General features: G+C 47.2%; 1 protein-coding gene across 1 annotated transcript in view; it reads right to left on the bottom strand.

The window, feature by feature from the left end:
* Window positions 1–6228: 6228 nt before the first annotated feature.
* LOC138453264 (uncharacterized) overlaps window positions 6229–20942 on the bottom strand; it is a 75082-nt gene continuing 60368 nt past the window's right edge. The window contains exon 3 of the mRNA XM_069605938.1: window positions 6229–7473. Coding sequence (XP_069462039.1) covers window positions 7424–7473 — 50 coding nt within the window. The 3' untranslated portion in view covers window positions 6229–7423. The remainder of the gene's footprint in view (window positions 7474–20942) is intronic.

Below are 20942 nucleotides of genomic sequence, written 5' to 3'. Positions count from 1 at the left end.
GCACAGGTTGCAGCAAAGCCCATGCATGAATTCCATTCATATTATGATGTGTTATGATGTATTTGTAAGCACGACATCTCCGTGGACTCTTGGCACTGTCAGTGGTCTGGGCTATATGGCAGAGTAGAATCTGTTGGTTATGGGTATTCGTAGGAGTAGCTCAATTGTAGGGGTCTCCGGTCTTGCAATCTTTGCCAACCTCCTTGCGGGTGGAGGCTGCAGATAGACAGCTCACCAGAGGCTACATCAAGTGTAGGGGATTTAGGCCCTACAGAGTTCAGCTGCCCATCTACTATCTATGTGACGTAAGTGCAGCAAGCAGGTTCTGTGGGTGCAGGAGAGTATGATGTTTCTTGGCAGTGCCTGCTGATAATGCTATACCGCAGGGATGGATCAACCCTATGGGCGTCGGGTAATGGGGCCCAACTCATAGCCTTGGTTTGGTGTTATTTAACGAGTGATGACTCATCCAGGTTTGTGGCGGACTAATGCAGATAGTGCATTCCCTTATCGGTGGATCAAACTCTATGTGGTCGGCTCTTGCATCTTTCACTCACTCTTTACACCTGGTGTGTCTTTGCTGTAAGTTGTGCAAGTAGGAGGTTATCAGGTTTCTTGGAAGAATGTTCTTTGCTGGTAATGGGCCTCATTATAAGTGTTGCGGTAAGGCAACAACGGCGCCGGTAGTGCTACTGGCGCCGTTGTTGCCTCGCCGCAACATTACGAGTTTGCTCGCGGGTGCCGCTCTGGAAGCCTGGTCAGACCAGACGTGTAGAGCGGCACCCACTAGCAGAACAGGATGGTAGCAACGGTCCTGTTATTAACGGGACCGTTGTTAGCATCCTCCCCATTCCCATTGAGCCCTAGTGGGGCTCAATGGGAATGGGGACGTACCGAGTCCAGGTCCCGCGAATGGGAATTATTTAAATTTTTCGGGACCCGGACCCGAGTTTGGGGGTAGCCATGCCGGTAAAATGATGCCCAATGAGTTTCTCTAGGGATGATCATGCGATGGTGGTCGTGCAATGATAGTTTGTGATTACCAGCCGGATGTGCTATGTTTTATGTGCATACTTTGCTGGCAAGAGTCATGAAACTGATGGATTTCTGCACATGCACTTCTATCTGAATTAGATATGGCCTTGGGGAATGTCATGGCCATGTGGGATGCTGCTGAATAATCAAAGAGTGTCAGATTGCCAACACCGTTTTGACCCACTGGTCTTCTGAAGTTGTCTGTCATGGCCACAACCACCATGCCCCGGTGTCCTTGTGAGTAGTTGTTTGGGTTTTCATGTAGTTTGCCTATGTCATTTATTGATGGACCTTCGTAATCAAGGCAACCTTGATATTGGTTTTGGAGCAAACTGACCGCACCATTCCTTGGAAAATTGTTAGCATGAAACTTGTTGAACGCTGTCATGATTAATGTATGCCTTTGAAAAGAGAGGCACTATGCAACAAGGACACAAGGCCTAGCATTCACCTGGTGGCAAGTCTGTCCCTGGCAAGCAGAGCACGTGCCTTGGCCTGATACTGCAGGCCTACCGCTGAATGAGGCCAGGTGAGCGCATGAGGATACCTGGGAAGAGTTTTCACTTTGATCCATTGTGCAATGTAGGTGCACTACAATGATATATGCAGTGCAACTGAAGGGACTGGCCTGACAAGTAAGACAGGTAGAGGCAAAGTAAATCAATGCATTTAGTACTGCGTGCCACCTGAAACTGATCATTGTGGTGCCCGCTGTTCCTTCACAGGTGACACGCATGCCCGAAGCAGGAATGGGAGGAGCTCACGAGCGCCGCCATAAGGACAAATGTGGATCGGTACAATGCATATTACATGGGAGTGAAACGACCTTATTGAAAAAACGCATTGCTGCAATGCATGTGTGCATGATGAAAGGGTTTGCTCCAGCGCAAATGGCAGTGCGCGTTTGCGCTGCGCTATTTCCAACGTGTTCACAGCATGGCGGTTTGTATTGAATGTATGCGTTCAATATTTTAACAGAGCACAATAAACACAAGCAACGATAACACTGAGCGGTGGAGAACGACAACCAATAGTATTATTATTAGCAATAATAAAATAAATAAGCGCTGAGATGCAGTTGACGATGTGAATGGCCCGTGTATTCTTCTGTGACGCGCAATGTGGGAAGCGTTTTGCGCAGCATTCTACTCCAGTGTAATATTGCTGATGTATGGGTCAGCAGGGCGCCACAGCCCGCGCCGTGATGGTCCCTCCAGACGTCGGCGCGCCGCTGCTGTCAGGAAGGGTCAGTGAGCAGAACACACGCACCAGCCGCCAGCATTGCTTTTTAGAGGCTTAAGATTGAAGATCGAATTTCCTGCACCTTCATGTGATCATCTCCCCATTAGTTCGGGGGAACGTGAGCTGTTTGGCCACAGAGCATGTAAGAGGCACACCTTTGCCATGGCACGCACAGAGCACATTGAAAAGAAAGATTCGGATTATCAGAAGTAACTTAACAGAGCCACGTGACATGAAACCCCGGACAGGTGTGGACGGCCCTGTCTATCAGGATATGTCAGGCCGCAAGGCTGCATTCGCCCCACTTGGGGGCTTGGGGAATTAAACATGAGTTTCTTTCTTTCAATTGCTGTAGTGTGCACTGCACCAAATCCAGAACTCGAAGCCAGGATTTGGGGTGAGACACTTGTGAAATATCTCGTGAGGATTTTACTGTGCAAGTCAACTATTTAAATACATGTATTAGGTCTAAAAGGTACGCACCTTATATATATTTTGCCTGCAAAGTTATCGGAAACACACCTTTCTTGGGTTATTTGCCAGACAATGGTGTTGCCGGGTCTGGAAAAGATCTGGGGCTACGCTAACTCGGGGCTAGCTAGCCTTTTGGTTGTAGCCCCTGAGCTTCTATCTGGGGCTGCAACATAAAGACCCGGGGCTATAGCCCCCCCAGTCAGCCCGGGCTACGCCTATGTTTCCAGGCGTTCATGACTACTCTTTTGAGAGGCACATGCTTATTTCTCCTGTGCACTTTCTTTGTAAAAAAAAATGTGCATGTTTCACTTTAACATCTGCTCACTTCATGTCACGTGATTTGCCATTACATATGTTGATGATTCCCCCCACTTTTTTGGTTTTGGCGCTTTGGTGGCATAACAGCGCAGAGCAGATGCTGCGGGATATGAATTCATTTGCAAGGTCTTTTTTTTAATAGTCCAATTTATGTCTTACTCGATTGCGTGAGATTTGGAACATGAAGCGCGGATGGAACATGCAAAGAGATTAGAATCCGGAGGGCAGCGTAGCAAACGCACCGCCCCTGCGCTCCTTCCGAATTAGGAGCTCCTATGGTTCCAGGCCCTGATATATAAGGGCTAAACACTCAGAGCGTAATGCCATGGCCGAGGGCAGCCACCTGGGTGCTCTGGAGTGTAATGTGTGTATCCCCGACACACACGGTGAGCAGTAAAGTAACGGCAGGACAGAGACATTGGTTCCTGTGAGTACTGTTATGCCCCTGCACTCTGCTCAACCCCAGTTAAGTGAATTATTGCAGGTGCCCAAATAAACACCATAGTTCAGCACAGCCCGTGTCCTGTCTTCCTTCAGGCCTCCACGCACTCCTTTATTGTAAAGCTCGGTTCCCACACATTCGGGGACACTGTCATCGGCAGGCATCCGCCATGGCACTGTAAGCAGACCAGAAAATCAAGTATTACCCAAAGGTGTGCACACACTTCTGTGGTAAGGACAAGTTCTCGGGGACAAGGGTGGTGTATTGGGTACCTCTCTGCCTTCATTCATCCCACAGCAGAACTGATTTGCCTAAAAACATTTTCCCGCCACGATGCATAATGTGACAGAGACACTCTTGTCCTTGGTAAACTCTAATTTAAAAAGAAACAACGACTTATTGTGATTAAACAATTCCAATAATAATACAGAAAGAGAAAATCCCTGCACCTCTCACAACACCTTCAGGCAGACCACTGCACCCTCTTATTACCTAGTTCACCTACTTTTATTCAATAGCAACGTTACAGGACACAACCACCCGTATCTTCCAAGCCCCTCAATAATGGTACTTCATGTTTATGTAAGCTATACAAACGGCATATTATTTTTACGATAATTTCTTCTGTTTATTTATTTTTCACTCTCTTACACTTGCTCAGCATTGTTCTTGTGCTGCGAAAGATAGCGCAGCAAGTTGAGCGGTTGCTTGTTTGTTTGTTTATTCATTTATAATGCACCCCAGACCCGGGGGTATCAGGGCACAGCAGTTACAGGAGATGCGAGGCTTATTTAAAAAGTTACAGAATAGAACACCAAAATGCAAAGACAAGGTAGTACAGATATGATACAAAAATGCAGGTGTATATTCATAAGGTACACGGTGTGAATCACACATGAACAGACATTAAATATCATTAGACTTGAGCCAATTAATGTAACTGAGTCTAAAATTCAGATAGGGTTGATCTTCTCTGATGGGATGAGGGAGGGAATTCCAGAGTTGAGCCGCTTTGACAGGGAAGCTGCAGCCACCAACCTTAGAGAGCTTGACTCTGGGGATGCTGAGGCAGTTGCTATTAGTTAGTCTCATGGGTCTGGTGGAGGTTCTCCTATGGCATCTGTCCGTAAGATACCTGAGGGCATTGGTCAGTGTCTTATGAGTAAGGGATGACATTTTTAGTTGAGAGCCGGTTATTTTGTCGCCTTATCGCAGATATGTGTGATCTTTTGGCCGCACCGAGTGCCGCTCTTAAGGCATTATTTTGGAGGATTGAATCTTCTGTATAATTGATTTATTGGCACCAATGTATACTTACTGCTTGCTACTGCGATTTATGTAAAATTTCTATGCCGCAGGTTCAAATCCTGGCAAGTCCAACTCAGCCTTTCATCCTTTCCATGTTGATAAATGAGTAGCGACTTCGGTTGGGCTGACGATAATGTATGTAAATACGTTCTATGTACAGCGCTTAGGCGTAGGCGCTATATAAATAACACACCATTACCTTGTAACGTCGGTATTCAAATGTGTCATGTTTGATAGCAGGTAGGTCGTTTCCATCCTCATACTTTACAATTCTAGAGAATCGTCTATTAATATTTTTCTGAAGGACACTATAGGACATACAGTGCTTGTTGGCACAGCAGGTTCCAATAAACATATTCAAGTGTGCCAATCGGCACTTCCTGACGCGCAGGTGGTTTGCAAGATGCTTTCACCAAACATGCACTTAAGACATATTGCTCATTTCATTCTAGACTTTTGCTTCATTTTCCTTAAACTGTTGCCATGTAATTGGTGCTTGCTAATGTGCACTGCGTATTCAAATGTGCATTTACCCAGGCAATCACTGTGACAACATATCTGATGTATTCTCCTTTAAGCGTGCAACTAAAGTGATACTATTTTAGTGTATAGATCAGTCACTTTACTTCACCTCTATAGGGTTTTCCGTGACCTGCTGGTCCATTCTGGCTGTTCTACATCATATTTGACATGCCATATTGTAGAGAGAGAAAACATCATCAGTGTATCTGTCCTTGGGGAAATACCACAATGATTCTGGGCCGATATTATGATGACAGGTCAAAAGCCCACAACTCTGGCACTTCACCTGCATGTTCAACATGTATTTCACCCACCCTATCCCCACTTACCCAGCCTCCTCCTACCCACCCTACCCCCACTCTCTACCCCACCCACCCTATCCCCATTCTCTCTACCCCACACATCGTACCCCCTTTCTAGCCCCACCCACCCTACCCTTCCCCTCTATTCCTCCATCCACCCACCTTACTAGCTCTCCCTATACCCCCTCATCCTTCCTCTCACACTCTCACTTTATTTGTTACCCTCTCACCCTTTCATGCACATATTTCCTCTAGCGCATCATTGGCAGCCTATGTCAATGGCTTCCTCCATTGCTCTATTCCCCCTTATCATTCTATTGCACACCTGCTCCCCTTCCTTATCACATCCTCTCTTTGAAATTTTGCACTCTCCTCCTTGCACCAGGTGTCTATAAATGCAAAATGCAAAGAACAACAGTAAACGCCAAATCTATTGGCAATGCCAATGCTTGTTTAGGTCTTGTATCCTTGGATAAACGGCTGCAAAGATCCACTGCAAATGAGCTGAGAAGAAAGACTCTTCTTTTTTTATCTTCATTTTTCTCAACTTTATTTAACGTTTTCTCATTACAGGTAGCAAATTAACATTACCAATGACATAAAACCATAACAATGATGTAGGTTGGATAACCAAGGTAACCCCCCAAAAAATATCATGTAAATGTGAGGCTTTACACCCTTTGAGTGTTCTCGTTTACAGTTCTAAGGGAGAGACATAGGAGGCAGCCCTAACCCCCGTCCCTGAGGTGCTTCTGAAATGCATGGGGTCTCTGCGCCCTATTCCCCCCAACTCTACCCCTGATGCGCTGTCGTTCCGGACCCTTTGGGTCTCCCTCTCTTGCCTGCTGGATTTATGGGGGATCAAAATGTCCAGGGTATCCCTGCAGTACGTGACACATGGGATCCAAGTTCTGGAGAACCTCAGTAATGAGCTCTCCATGGTGGCCGTTATTTACTCAGCGGCCAAATCTCCCAGACCTTTGCCCACCAGAAGTTCAAGACTGGACCCTCTGGGGCCTTCCACAGTTAGGCGGGCAGCCATTAATAACTGGGTGGTTAGAAGTTAGCCCTACCCATGTTGACTATATGTGCCATCTGGTTTGCTGTCTCCCCAGATCAATGTAAGTGGACACAGCTTAAGCTGTAACCCTGTGATTCCCCTAATTCTTGAAAGGATTTAGAGTAGGTCCCAAATAAAGTTACCTCAACTAAGGTACTCTCCCATATTTTTTGTTATTGGGGGATCTGATTCTCGAAAAAACGGGAGAGTAGTAATAAGCTACATATGACAAAAATGAGAAAACAGAGAAAACAGATTACCCCACTCATCGTCTATAAATGTCGGGTTGGATGATCTTCACTATTGCACAGGGAGAAACATAATTTCTTCCTTCAAAACCACACTCAATACAACCTCAATTAATCACATACCATAGTACCCCAATGCTGATAAACCACTTTTCACTATTTGCTTTACAGAAAAGAGCAATTTTATTCAATTTCACAAAATATAAAAATAGCTACATAAAAAACATACAATTATTCGTGATTTTCAAATTACAGTTAAAAAAGTAGTTGATAAACAACAACTCTTCAATAGGGGTTTCTGTTATCAATACAACAGATTACAATAGATTGTAGCTGTTAGATGTTTGACTTAGTTGTTTTCTAGTCTTATACAGTAGTCGACATGTTTCGGCCCTTGGGTAAGATTAAGCACTTTCTCCAGTGCTTGTAGAACCCATGATTTAATGGCCTTCTTCTGGACTGGAAAATTTCTTCAATATAGTATTAATACTGTTGTATACCCCATATACAAAGAACACACATCTAAAAAGAGAGAAACATATAAAAACAACATGTTATCTTTTGGTGATTTTAAGGAGTCACTATACATTTCATTTAGGATTCTAATGTTACTCCACAAATATACATTAATTTTCAAAATCATGTGCTATTGGGGCTATGTACATCTTTTATTTTATAAATTCAAGGTACACATCTTCAACGGGAGGAGGTTAGTCCTACACTTGTGCATTATGTATTTCACCAAAACACTGTTCTTAGATTTAAATCTTTATGAACACAGGGGAAAACAAAACAAATAAGAAACATCATCCAACCCTTACTTACATTCAATATAGGTGTGAGAATGCACTGGCTCAATTGTAGCCGGTACTATTACTGGTTCCAAGAAATTATAGTTCATCAAGTAGCACAACGATTTCTTATTTAGGTGGGACATATTTTTCCACCCTCTATTCAATTTTTTTAGGTATCTTACATGTAGAACCTAGATGGAAAATGGAGGGGCACAAAAATTATTTTGTGTAAAATTATCACCCTCATACTCAAAAATTTTAAAAATGTTAAAAAAATGTTAAAAAGTTTCCCTGAAGGTATCTTCCTCATGTAGTTTTACTATATTATCTTCAAAAATTAGGTTTATTCTAAAATACAGGCGACTAACTCCGTATTACTTAGACGACTCTCCTTTTTAAATTTTTCTTTATCACTAAGGTATACTGCCTATATTTTTATCGGCCATTTTTTTCTTCTATCGGTTCTTACCTTTTTTTCTTTTAACAGGAGACTAGCATATTTTAGAGGCTCCACGGCCGTCTCATTTCCAGGTAGGCAGCAAATGCACTTTAACTGGTAAGTGTGGGCGGATTCTTGCCTATAAGGAAGTTGACAACCGAGATACTGTGTCAGTGCATGGTTAATTAACTATGTTCGCAGAACTCAGCCATATCTAATCCACACAGCGGGCTGTAATTGCCCTTCTTATTATACTTTAAATTAATGCTGGACAGTGAAAGACAGAGAACCCTTAGATATATATGTACTCCTTGGAACACCACATCCTGAAAGGTTGGGGGTTGCATTAGTGAGCACAAAATGGCCATTCACTACTGTATACTGACAGTGTGAGAGTTCAAAATGTCAGAAAAGCGCCTAGAATATTATAAAATTATTTCAGTTCTATGTTCAAAGAGAAAGAGGAGGGAGAGGCATACTTTGTCATGTTTGCACACCCTGCTCGAGCGGTTTCCATCGGTAGCCGTGAGAATTCCGACAGTCCAGCTGGGACCGCTACTTCGTTCGCGTACGTCATGCCGGGTTGCCAAAGTCGTCGGGAGGAAACGCAGAAAGACATCGTGTTGCTGCGTCCTTTTTTGTATAGCGCATCCTGTTGTCACATGACCACGGTTTTCTTTTTGCTTACCTCTATTTAAAGGGGCCAAGTGTTTATTTGATTGCGCTCGAGAGAATATGAGCATCTATACACGGCAAGAGTAATTCAGAAGCGATTCAAGTGTATTCACTTGTGGGAATTTAACCCCAAGTATAAGAATAATTGTACAGACACTTGGGTTAGTAACAGCAAGACCACGTGGACCATAATGCACTCTACCAATGGAGGTGGAGCCTAATAATGTCACATGACCGGGAATTTCTTCGAAATATTCCTGTGCTTCCAAAAGCCGGATATTTTTTTATATACTAACGGCATAAAATATAGGCTTCCCAACATAACGGGAAATAGTCTGGAAAAAGGTTTAAATAAAGATAGTATTAGAAAAAAGTTAAACCCATAAACACACTAAAATGTGTGTGTGAATAGCAACATAAGCACAGGGGTCATGATACACTATGTTAGTAGAGACAGGCTGTCCCAAGAGGGCATATATTTCATAGCCAAGATGTTAATGAAGATACAAGTGTCACAAGAGAGTATATGTTTTATATGCAAAAAACAAAGTTTGATGGCATTATTTTGTTTAGCGAGGACCTCACGTCATCTGGACATCAAAAAAACATCGAAATTGAATCTAAAGATATGTGTTCTTTTATGTTACTAAAGAGTTCCACTCCACAGCTAGATTAAAACCACAGTTGGCAGTATCAAGGGAATAAATCCAGTGTTGTTCGCTCATACTGAGAGACATTTCTATATTACCTCCTCTTTCTGTTAAGGGAATTTGTTGGAGTACGAACCAAAGCATTTCGGTGTATTTATGTTTTGCAGTTTCATAATGTGCAGCCAACGGCTCACTGGCCACTTACTTTTTTAGACACGATTTGTGTTCGCATATCTGCTGTTTCACGGTTCTATTTGTCTTTCCTATGTATATCAAGTTACATGGACACTTGATTCCATAGATGACCCAGGTAGACAAACAATTAGAGAAATCTCGGAACACCCAATTTTTCCCGTTTAACTCGATGGATTTTAAATTTTTTGTTAAAGTGCACGCCACACAGTGGCCACACTTAAAATGGCCCACCACTGGGGGAAGTTGCCAGAGAGTACTCTGGCTGGGAGTTTCTACTTTTTAAGGGTAGGTATGTACTAGCATATCTCTCACATTTTTCTGGCGCTTGAAAGCGAACCGCGGTGTCATAGGACAGAAGCCAGTAGTTTGTAAAATATGCCATTTTTTCTTAATACTCTTTCTCATCTTGTTGCTTATTGGGCTGAAGGATGTAACGCATATGATTTTGTCATCTTTTGTTTTTGGTTCGGGGTCTAAACAGCGCTCTCTACTGGAGTGTTGGGCCCGTTTGTACGCGGACTGGATTATTTTCTTCGGGTAACCGCGTGTTTTTAGTCTTGATTTTAAATCCTTACCTTCCTTGATATAGTCTGAAATGTTCGAACAATTTCTTCTTATCCTTAGAAATTGTCCCACTGGTAAGTTCTCGCGTAAGCCAGTGGGTGGAAACTGTTATATTTTAACAGGGTATTTTTATCTGTGGCTTACAGTATAACTTGGTGAAAAGGTGACCCGTGTCTGCTCTTGTAAGCGATATTCAATCAACACTACAGCTAAGTCAATGCCTAGTCTGGGATGCTGAGGAAAACCCTTATTGATGTATTTTTATATCCAGTTCAGTACTCTGGATGACAACCCTTGTATAACACCCCCCTCTTAGAATCCCCCTGACTCCACTGAGCCAAGAAGTAGGTTTGTTTTGCAAATTAAAAAGGTTTATTTGAAAATTTAAACAATATATATATATATATATATATATATATATATATATATATATATGTATATATCTCACACTTCTATACATAATTTAATATCTGATAGTACACTTAGACATATGATGTTGATCAACAATGGGTAATCTGGTACTAGCACACTTCTTTACAATCAATGAGGAGTTAGTATAGGATGGATAAAGTAGCAAAAATACTTTTATGGTTTCAAGGGAAAAGCAATGAGGAATAAAATGCAGTACAGAAATACTTGATATGATTTTAGCAAAAGATAAGATAATCACTTTTTCTCTGGCAATTAACCCCCCCCCCTATGCAATGTAAGAAATGGAAGGAGAGCACACAGTCTTCAAGAATCCCAACAAAATCACACTTTATAATGCAGTACACAGTTCCAGTTCCCTCAGCAAGCTTACAGAAAACAGGGATGAGTTTTAAACACAGGCAAATTACTTTAATGTGGTTTGCAAGGAAGTGAAAAGGTGCTAAAATTGCTTTTAATTCCCTCTAGAGGTTCAGGGTAGGTGATGGCTACTTTATATTAGTTCAGGCTCACTTTAACAATACTCTATGAATGATTAGCAGATTGCAAACTAATTTTAGCAAAGAGAAGCAAAAAGCTGCTGATGTCTACAGATGAAGAAATCGGGCCAAATCACAAATCGTGGTAAATTTCGCGAGTGCGTGTCTCGCGATTACGGAAAAAGTATAGGGAGTAGGAAGTCGGTTCCAGGTACGTTGGAAAGCCTAGAATCACAGCTTTAAAATGAAATTCGTTCCTAGCCCAAACGGTTCCAGAGATACGGACGATTAAATAAAGGTAGTTTTTCGGATTTTAAGTAAACTCAAAATGACAGGTGACAGCTTGCAGCTGCAGAATTGACAGGTGACAGTTGTGCAGCTTTAAAAATGACAGATTACACGATTTCTAGGAGGCAGTTCTACTTAGGTTAAAATAGTTTGGATTAGATTATTTTAACTAAGAGATTGGTTCTGCACAGTTCTGCTGGGTACTCACAATATCAATTTGAAATAGGCCTCGTCATGGTCTGGTCAGGTTCGACGGGACTTCCGGCGGGTGGTTCTGAAGTCCCGACTATCTGGGTCAGCTCTGCTCTCGGGGTCTGTCAAGCACCGGATCTGCTCACAACGGTCTGGTTTGTGTTTCTCTTCGGTTCTGGATACAGCACTGCTTTCTGGATACTGCTACAGGTTCTTGCAAAAATTCTTGGCAAAATTTCAAACAGCTCGCCCGGGTGATGAATAGTTTGGTTGGTTTTGAGGCCTGCTGAAGAGGATTCAGCTGGTGGATTCAGGCTGTCTGCTACAAATTCTGGAGTTAATTTCTGCTACAGGTTCTGGAGATTGATGGATCTGAAGTCTGGATCTCTGGATGTGAAGTTGTCGGTCAGCATGCTCCGCAGCAAATGGAATTGAATCTCTCTACCTGTCCCAGCAGTCTCTTTTTATGTGTTTTGGAAATGGGTGTGCGCCTGGGCCTAGCTAAGCCTGCCCCTCTCTACTTATCATTGGCCCAATTCTCCCCTCTCCAATGATTGGGGGAAGGAAATGTGAGTCAGAGTGATGCTGTAGGTTTTATGGTCTGAGGATCCTCCCCTGGTCAGTTTGCCCACAAATCTATATTTGATTCAAATACATCTTTCACAGATACACAATTTGTTGAAATTACATGTACACATTATATATTCCTTATGGTCCATGCTTGTCCGCCTCTGATCTTCCTGGGGGCTTGCATTCAAAAATGACAACATTTTGCGCTTTTTAACTGGTTTTGCAATATCGGACATTTACCCAAAATTACACACATGTGCGCAAGGAGTATGGACATTAATTGATGAAGTGTCAGATGTTTAACATGCAGACATTTGGAGTAAGACCCTATTTTCCGCTAGCAACCCCGCAGAATACACCACAGGGTCCTAACGCCTCTTAAAATGTGCACCGAAAAATCACAAGAATAATGGTATTACTTATATAATTCTGACAAGTCCGTACTTTGAATTATCCATCTTTTTTTAAATTATGCCCTTGTCAAAAAGGGTTGTGGCTTCCCACATCACATGGTGGAATAACTGGTTTATCCAATTCCCCCAAGCCAGCTTGTTCACAGAGGCACAGCTGCCCCCCAGTTTCTCCCAAGAGGAAGCTATTTTACGACGCCCCCAATATAACATTTGCCTGAGTCAAGGAAGTTGCATTGTTCGGTCCCTTCCAGTTCCCAGGTGCTCCACCCCTAATCTAATCAGAGAGGTGTCAACTCCTTTTGGCAAGGGGCGGCAGGATGCAGCTAGGCCTGGGAAGAGTGGCTGTTGATCCAGTTTCAACTCCTGTCGGGGGTAGTTGTCAGGCAGAATTCAGTTTCATTAAGCCAGGTTTCAGCTAAATGTCACTTTATTTCCCAGTTTAAATCAAACTTACAATTTTTACATGTACATTAAATAATGACTTCCTTCAAGTCATTTCAGAATATAGTTTTACATTGTATCCACCTCTTAGCAAGTTTTTCCTTGGCCTGGTTTTGGTTCCTCTGTTCAGTTTTACACAAAAGTCTGGTGGTTTTAAAACGCCGGCTTTCTGATAGTGGTGAGTACCGGTATTGCAACCATTTTTGGGATTAAGAAAATTAATTCCCCACAGTTCTGGGTTGCTTTTGGCAATCAGCATTGCCATTCCCAATGGTTTCAGGCTACTGTGTGTGTAGCCCAATGGTGGTTTTAGGCAGTGCCCTCCTATGCTCACAACATAGGCAAAAATGGGTGGCAGCCTATTCTTCATGTTTTCCCTGTGCACTCTCTGGGGAGTTCTGGCCATCATGATGTTTTCTATGCCAGTACTGCACAGTTTTATGGTAGGGCTTGGATGCATGGGTAAAAACATCCCACACTCTACAAATTAAGAGATCAAGAAAAGGAATGGTCTTCTCATCCACAGTCATTGTAAAATTGATATGTTCGTTTTGGCTATTGAGCCAACCTAAAAAGTTCTGAAGGGTGATCTTGTTCCCCTTCCAAACCATGAACACATCATCGATGTATCGATACCATTGGCCTAATTCTTCTTTAAAGGGATTGTTGATGTTAAAAATTGATAGATTTTCAAAATTGTCCATAGATAAATTTGCCAAATCTGGGGCAAATGTAGCCCCCATACTGGTTCCATGGATTTGGCGATAGAACATTCCCTCAAAAAGAAAGAAATTCTCTGTTAGGGCAATTCTCATACACTCAAGTATAAACACAGTTGGGACCTTTTCTAAGGTGGTTGTTCATTTGTTTAGGTATTGTTCTACCACTTTTAGACATTCAGCTTGGGGTATACTAGTATACAACGCTGTGACGTCTAGCATCACAAGTAGAATGTAACCTTCATACACCTGATTTTGGATGATATTCACCATACTCGTTGTATCTTTTACGAAAGACTTCATCATTCTCACAAAAGGTCTTAGTAACCAGTCTGAGTATATTGATAAAGATTCCAGGATTGAGTTTATCGCCGAGACGATCGGTCTCCCTGGGGGTGTCGATGCATTTTTATGAACTTTAGGGAGTAAATAAAAAGCAGGAATTGTGGGATTGGTTTTCACCAGGAACTGATGTTCCTCTGGATCAATCCATGTCTCAATTAGTGCGTGGTCCATGAGGCTTTTTATTTCGTCTCTCAGGTGAGGTGTTGGGCCTCTGTCGAGTTTCCGATAGAAAACTGGATCTTGAAGTTGTAGACTGACCTCTCTATTGTAAAGCTGTTTGTCCCAAAGGACAATCCCCCCTCCTTTATCTGCTGGTTTTATATGAAAAGTCTGATTGCCTTGTAGTGTAGTTAAAGCATCTCTTTCTTCCCGAGACATGTTGTTTTTGTGGTGGTTATTAAGCCGTAGGAGTGTTTTGCTTTCTTTAATGATCTTATTTTCAAAAGCTACTATTGCTGGATAGATCATACTATTTAAAGGGGTGAAACTTGAAGGTGGTTTTAGGCCACTTACACTCGGTGTTTTATTTGAGGCTGGTTTGTCTTTGATGAAAAACTTTAGACGGACCAAGCGGAAGAATTTCTGTAGTTCAAGTTGTGTTTCGAAATCCTTTGCCTTTGTCGTAGGTACGAAGCTAAGTCTGTTTTCCAGCACTTGTGTTTCAGGTGCTGTGAGCGCATAAGAGGACAGATTGAAGACTGGAATTACCAAGTCGGAGGGGGGCCTCTCCAGTTGCGTGTTTGCATTCTGGGGGGCCCCTGGTGCCAATTGCGTGGCCTCCTTCCTCTGCCCTGTTGAAAATGGGGTTGGTTATTTGGATTGGTGTTGGCGGCAGAAGACGTGCTATCTGAGTCACTGCTCATGTTATTCGAGGTGTTGGAGAATGTGACATATTTATTCTTTTGTCTGTTACTATTTCTCCCTTTATTTTGAGTCAGCTTATTTTGATCTTGATAGTATGACTCAATCTAGTACGGGTATGTGTTAGTTTCTTTGTAAGTTTCTGCATCTTTTTTATATTTCCAGATTTTTTTGTCCAAAGTTAGTTTTTTAAATTTAATTATCTCTTCATCTATTTTGTCTAGTTTCTCCTTAATATCTTTTATTAGTTCATCACCTTTAAGTTTGATTTCCAAAGTCTCGATCTCTATTTTCTGTTTTGTTGACTCCTCGGCGGCAGTGTCAATGATCAAGATTAAAAAATCTCTTGAGCATTTATTTCCAACCGCACTAAAGCTGCCTTTGAATTTTGCGTTATCTGTAAACACACAGGGGATGTTTTTTATTTGCAAACCCTCTGGGATAATTCCTGCTTTCAGATATGCCAGCATTATCTGACCGTGTGACTCTGTTCTTATTAATTTTTTCTTTTTTTGAGTCAACACATCCAATTAATTTGTTTGTGTAGGTACATTAGTACCTATTGAGTCTGCTGCCACAATGGAAGGCAGTCCCAGAAGTCTCTGATAATATTCTTCAGAGAAAGATAGCCTATTTACACTTTCCATCTTTTGTGGTGAGATTTAATTTACCAATATGGTATAATTTAATTGACCGATATTGTGATTTATCAAGTAAAATTTGTACCTTCCAGCCACGGGCTGTCCTAAATACTAAGGTACTCTCCCTTATTTTTAGTTATTGTGGGATCTGATTCTCGAAAAAACAGGAGAGTAGTAATAATCTATATATGACAAAAATGAGAAGACAGATTACCCCACTCATTGTCTATAAATGTCGGGTTGGATGATCTTCACTATTGCACAGGTAGAAACATCATTTCTTCCTTCAAAACCACACTCAATACAACCTCAATTAATCACATACCATAGTACCCCAATGCTGATAAACCACTTTTCACTATTTGCTTTACAGAAAAGAACAATTTTATTCAATATCACAAAATATAAAAATATCTACATAAAAAACATACAATTATTCACGATTTTCAAATTAGAGTTAAAAAAAGTAGTTGATAAACAACAACTATTCAATATGGGTTTCTGTTATCAATACAACCGATTACAATAGATTGTAGCTGTTAGATGTTTCACTTAGTTGTTTTCTAGTCTTATACAGTAGTCGACATGTTTCGGCCCTTGGGTAAGATTAAGCACTATCTCTAGTGCTTGTAGAACCCATTATTTAATGGCCTTCTTCAGGACTGGAACATTTCTTCAATATAGTATTAATACTGTTGTATACACCATATACAAAGAACACACACCTAAAAAGAGAGAAACATATAAAAACAACATTTTGGGGGTAATTCATAGAATTCAGCGCACAAGTGGCGCATGCGGCTGGCGCACAGTGTGCGCGTGCGAATCCCTGCGCCAGCCGCATGCGCTAAAATCCATTTCCGCGCACAGCGTATTCATGGATTCCAACCACCAAAACCAGCCGTGGCGCACAGTGGCGCAGCGACCCTGCAGCAGCACCAGTTACGCCCCCAAGAACGCCTCTCGCGCAGGGAAAAGCCATCAATATACCCAATCCAGTGCAAAGGGCTGCGCTAACCCTGTACCAGCACGGCAAGCGGGCTACATGTATCACTGGGGTGCGCGCGAAGTACCTCACGCGATTGGCCCCGTGCGAGCAGGTTACGCGTATTTCAGGGGTGCGCGGGAATTTCCACACGACATTTCATCATGGTACGTGTATTTCAAAGGGGCGCGGGAAGTTCCACACACAATTCCATCAGGGTACGTGTATTCCAGGGGTGCGCAGGAAGTTCCACACGCGATTCCATCAGCGTACGTGTATTTCAGGGTGCGGGGGAAGTTTCACATGCGAAATCAGCAGGGTACGTGTATTCCAGGGGTGCGCGGGAAGTGCCACACGCGATTCCATCAGGGTACGTGTATTTCAGTGTGCGGGGGAAGTTTCACACGCGAAATCAGCAGGGTACGTGTATTCCACGGGTGCGCGGGAATTTCCACACGCGATTGGGCCCGTGCAAGCAGGGTACGCGTATCTCAGGGGTGCGCGGGAAGTGCCACACGTGATTTCAGCAGGGTACGTGTATTTCGGGGTGCGGGGGAAGTTCCACACGCAATTTCAGCATGGTATGTGCATTTCAGGGGTGCGCGGGAATTTCCACACGCGATTGGGCCCGTGCGAGCAGGGTACGCGTATCTCAGGGGTGCGCGGGAAGTGCCACACGCGATTTCAGCAGGGTACGTGTATTTCGGGGTGCGGGGCAAGTTTCACACGCGATTTCAGCAGGGTATGTGTATTCCAGGGGTGCGCGGGAAGTTCCACTCGCGATTCCATCAGGGTACGTGTATTCCAGGGGTGCGCAGGAAGTTCCACACGCGATTCCATCAGCGTACGTGTATTTCAGGGTGCGGGGGAAGTTTCACACGCGAAATCAGCAGGGTACGTGTATTCCAGGGGTGCGCGGGAAGTGCCACACGCGATTCCATCAGGGTACGTGTATTTCAGTGTGCGGGGGAAGTTTCACACGCGAAATCAGCAGGGTACGTGTATTCCACGGGTGCGCGGGAATTTCCACACGCGATTGGGCCCGTGCAAGCAGGGTACGCGTATCTCAGGGGTGCGCGGGAAGTGCCACACGTGATTTCAGCATGGTATGTGCATTTCAGGGGTGCGCGGGAATTTCCACACGCGATTGGGCCCGTGCGAGCAGGGTACGCGTATCTCAGGGGTGCGCGGGAAGTGCCACACGCGATTTCAGCAGGGTACGTGTATTTCGGGGTGCGGGGCAAGTTTCACACGCGATTTCAGCAGGGTATGTGTATTCCAGGGGTGCGCGGGAAGTTCCACTCGCGATTCCATCAGGGTACGTGTATTCCAGGGGTGCGCGGGAATTTCCACACGCAATTGGGCCCGTGCGAGCAGGGTACGTGTATTTCAGGGTGCGCGGGAAGTTCCACACGCGATTCCATCAGGCTACGTGTATTACAGGGGTGCGCGGGGAGCACCACACGTGAATTGCACAGGGGCCTACCCTGCACATGTCCTGCAGGCACCCCATCCACCATGGCCATGCCCCCCAGCCAACCCACATGTCAACTTGCACTACTGCCCACCAACGCATGTCCCCCTGCACCCCCAGCCACCAGGGGCACCCTCCACCAGGCCCCCACCCATGTCTCCCACCACCCCCACCCCCCAGCAGTACAGGGGCACCCTCCACCAGGCCCCCACCCATGTTCAACTCATATTCCCCACCCCCCCACCCCCCAGCACTGTGGGGCACCTGCCAGCAGGCCCCCACCCATGTCCAACTCATGTTCCCCACCACCCCCACCCCCCAGCAGTGCAGGGGCACCCACCACCAGGCCCCCACCCATGTCCCCCAGCACCCCCACCCCCCAGCCACCAGGGGCAGCCTCCACCAGGCCCCCACCCATGTCTCCCACTACCCCACCCCCCAGCAGTGCAGGGGTACCCACCACCAGGCCCCCACCCATGTCCCCCAGCACCCCCACCCCCCAGCCACCAGGGGTAACCTCCACCAGGCCCCCACCCATGTCTCCCACCACCCCCACCCCCCAGCAGTGCAGGGGCAGCCTCCACCAGGCCCCCACCCATGTCTCCCACCACCCCCACCCCCCAGCCACCAGGGGCAGCCTCCACCAGGCCCCCACCCATGTCCAACTCATGTTCCCCACCACCCCCACCCCCCAGCACTGTGGGGCACCTGCCAGCAGGCCCCCACCCATGTGCAACTCATGTCTCCCACCACCCCCACCCCCAGCCACCAGGGGCACCCTCCACCAGGCCCCCACCCATGTCTCCCACCACCCCCCACCCCCCAGCACTGTGGGGCACCTGCCAGCAGGCCCCCACCCATGTCCAACTCATCTTCCCCACCACCCCCACCCCCCAGCACTGTGGGGCACCTGCCAGCAGGCCCCCACCCATGTGCAACTCATGTCTCCCACCACCCCCACCCCCAGCCACCAGGGGCACCCTCCACCAGGCCCCCACCCATGTCTCCCACCACCCCCCACCCCCCAGCACTGTGGGGCACCTGCCAGCAGGCCCCCACCCATGTCCAACTCATCTTCCCCACCACCCCCAACCCCCAGCACTGTGGGGCACCTGGCAGCAGGCCCCCACCCATGTGCAACTCATGTCTCCCACCACCCCCACCCCCAGCCACCAGGGGCACCCTCCACCAGGCCCCCACCCATGTCTCCCACCACCCCCACCCCCCAGCAGTGCAGGGGCACCCATCACCAGGCCCCCACCCATGTCTCCCAGCACCCCCACCCCCCAGCCACCAGGGGCAGCCTCCACCAGGCCCCCACCCATGTCTCCCACCACCCCCACCCCCCAGCAGTGCAGGGGCAGCCTCCACCAGGCCCCCACCCATGTCTCCCACCACCCCCACCCCCCAGCAGTGCAGGGGCAGCCTCCACCAGGCCCCCACCCATGTCTCCCACCACCCCACCCCCCAGCCACCAGGGGCAGCCTCCACCAGGCCCCCACCCATGTCCAACTCATGTTCCCCACCACCCCCACCCCCCAGCACTGTGGGGCACCTGCCAGCAGGCCCCCACCCATGTCCAACTCATGTTCCCCACCACCCCCACCCCCCAGCAGTGCAGGGGCACCCACCACCAGGCCCCCACCCATGTCTCCCACCACCCCCACCCCCCTGCAGTGCAGGGGCACCCACCACCAGGCCCCCACCCATGTCTCCCACCACCCCCACGCCCCCCCAGTCAACAGGGGCAGCCTCCACCAGGCCCCCACCAATGTCCCCCAGCACCCCCACCCCCCAGCCACCAGGGGCAGCCTCCACCAGGCCCCCACCCATGTCTCCCACCACCCCCACCCCCCAGCAGTGCAGGGGCACCCACCCCCAAGCCCCCACCCATGTCTCCCACCACCCCCACCCCCAGCCACCAGGGGCAGCCTCCACCAGGCCCCCACCCATGTCTCCCACCACCCCCACCCCCCAGCAGTGCAGGGGCACCCACCACCAGGCCCCCACCCATGTCTCCCAGCACCCCCACCCCCCAGCCACCAAGGGCAGCCTGCACCAGGCCCCCACCCATGTCTCCCACCACCCCCACCCCCCAGCAGTGCAGGGGCAGCCTCCACCAGGCCCCCACCCATGTGCAACTCATGTCTCCCACCACCCCCACCCCCAGCCACCAGGGGCACCCTCCACCAGGCCCCCACCCATGTCTCCCCCCCTACCCCCCAGCACTGTGGGGCACCTGCCAGCAGGCCCCCACCCATGTCCAACTCATGTTCCCCACCACCCCCACCCACCAGCACTGTGGGGCACCTGCCACCAGGCCCCCACCCATGTCCAATGCATGTTCCCCACCCCCCCCACCCCCCAGCACTGTGGGGCACCTACCAGCAGGCCCCCACCCATGTCCAACTCATGTTCCCCACCACCCCCACCCCCAGCAGTGCAGGGGCACCCACCACTAGGCCCCCACCCATGTCCAACTCATGTTCCCCACCACCCCCAACCCCCCAGCACTGTGGGGCACCTGCCACCAGGCCCCCACCCATGTCTCCCACCGCCCCCACCCCCCAGTCACCAGGGGCAGCCTCCACCAGGCCCCCACCCATGTCTCCCACCACCCCCACCCCCCAGCAGTGCAGGGGCACCCACCACTAGGCCCCCACACATGTCTCCCACCACCCCCACCCCCCAGCCACCAGGGGCAGCCTCCACCAGGCCCCCACCCATGTCTCCCACCACCCCCACCCCCCAGCAGTGCAGGGGCACCCACCACCAGGCCCCCACCCATGTCTCCCAGCACCCGACCCCCCAGCCACCAGGGGCAGCCTCCACCAGGC

Source organism: Ambystoma mexicanum, chromosome 4p (genome assembly GCF_040938575.1).
Source record: "Ambystoma mexicanum isolate Mex_15411 chromosome 4p, UKY_AmexF1_1, whole genome shotgun sequence".
NCBI classification, from domain to species: domain Eukaryota; kingdom Metazoa; phylum Chordata; class Amphibia; order Caudata; family Ambystomatidae; genus Ambystoma; species Ambystoma mexicanum.
This window is presented reverse-complemented; position numbering and strand designations above follow the sequence as displayed.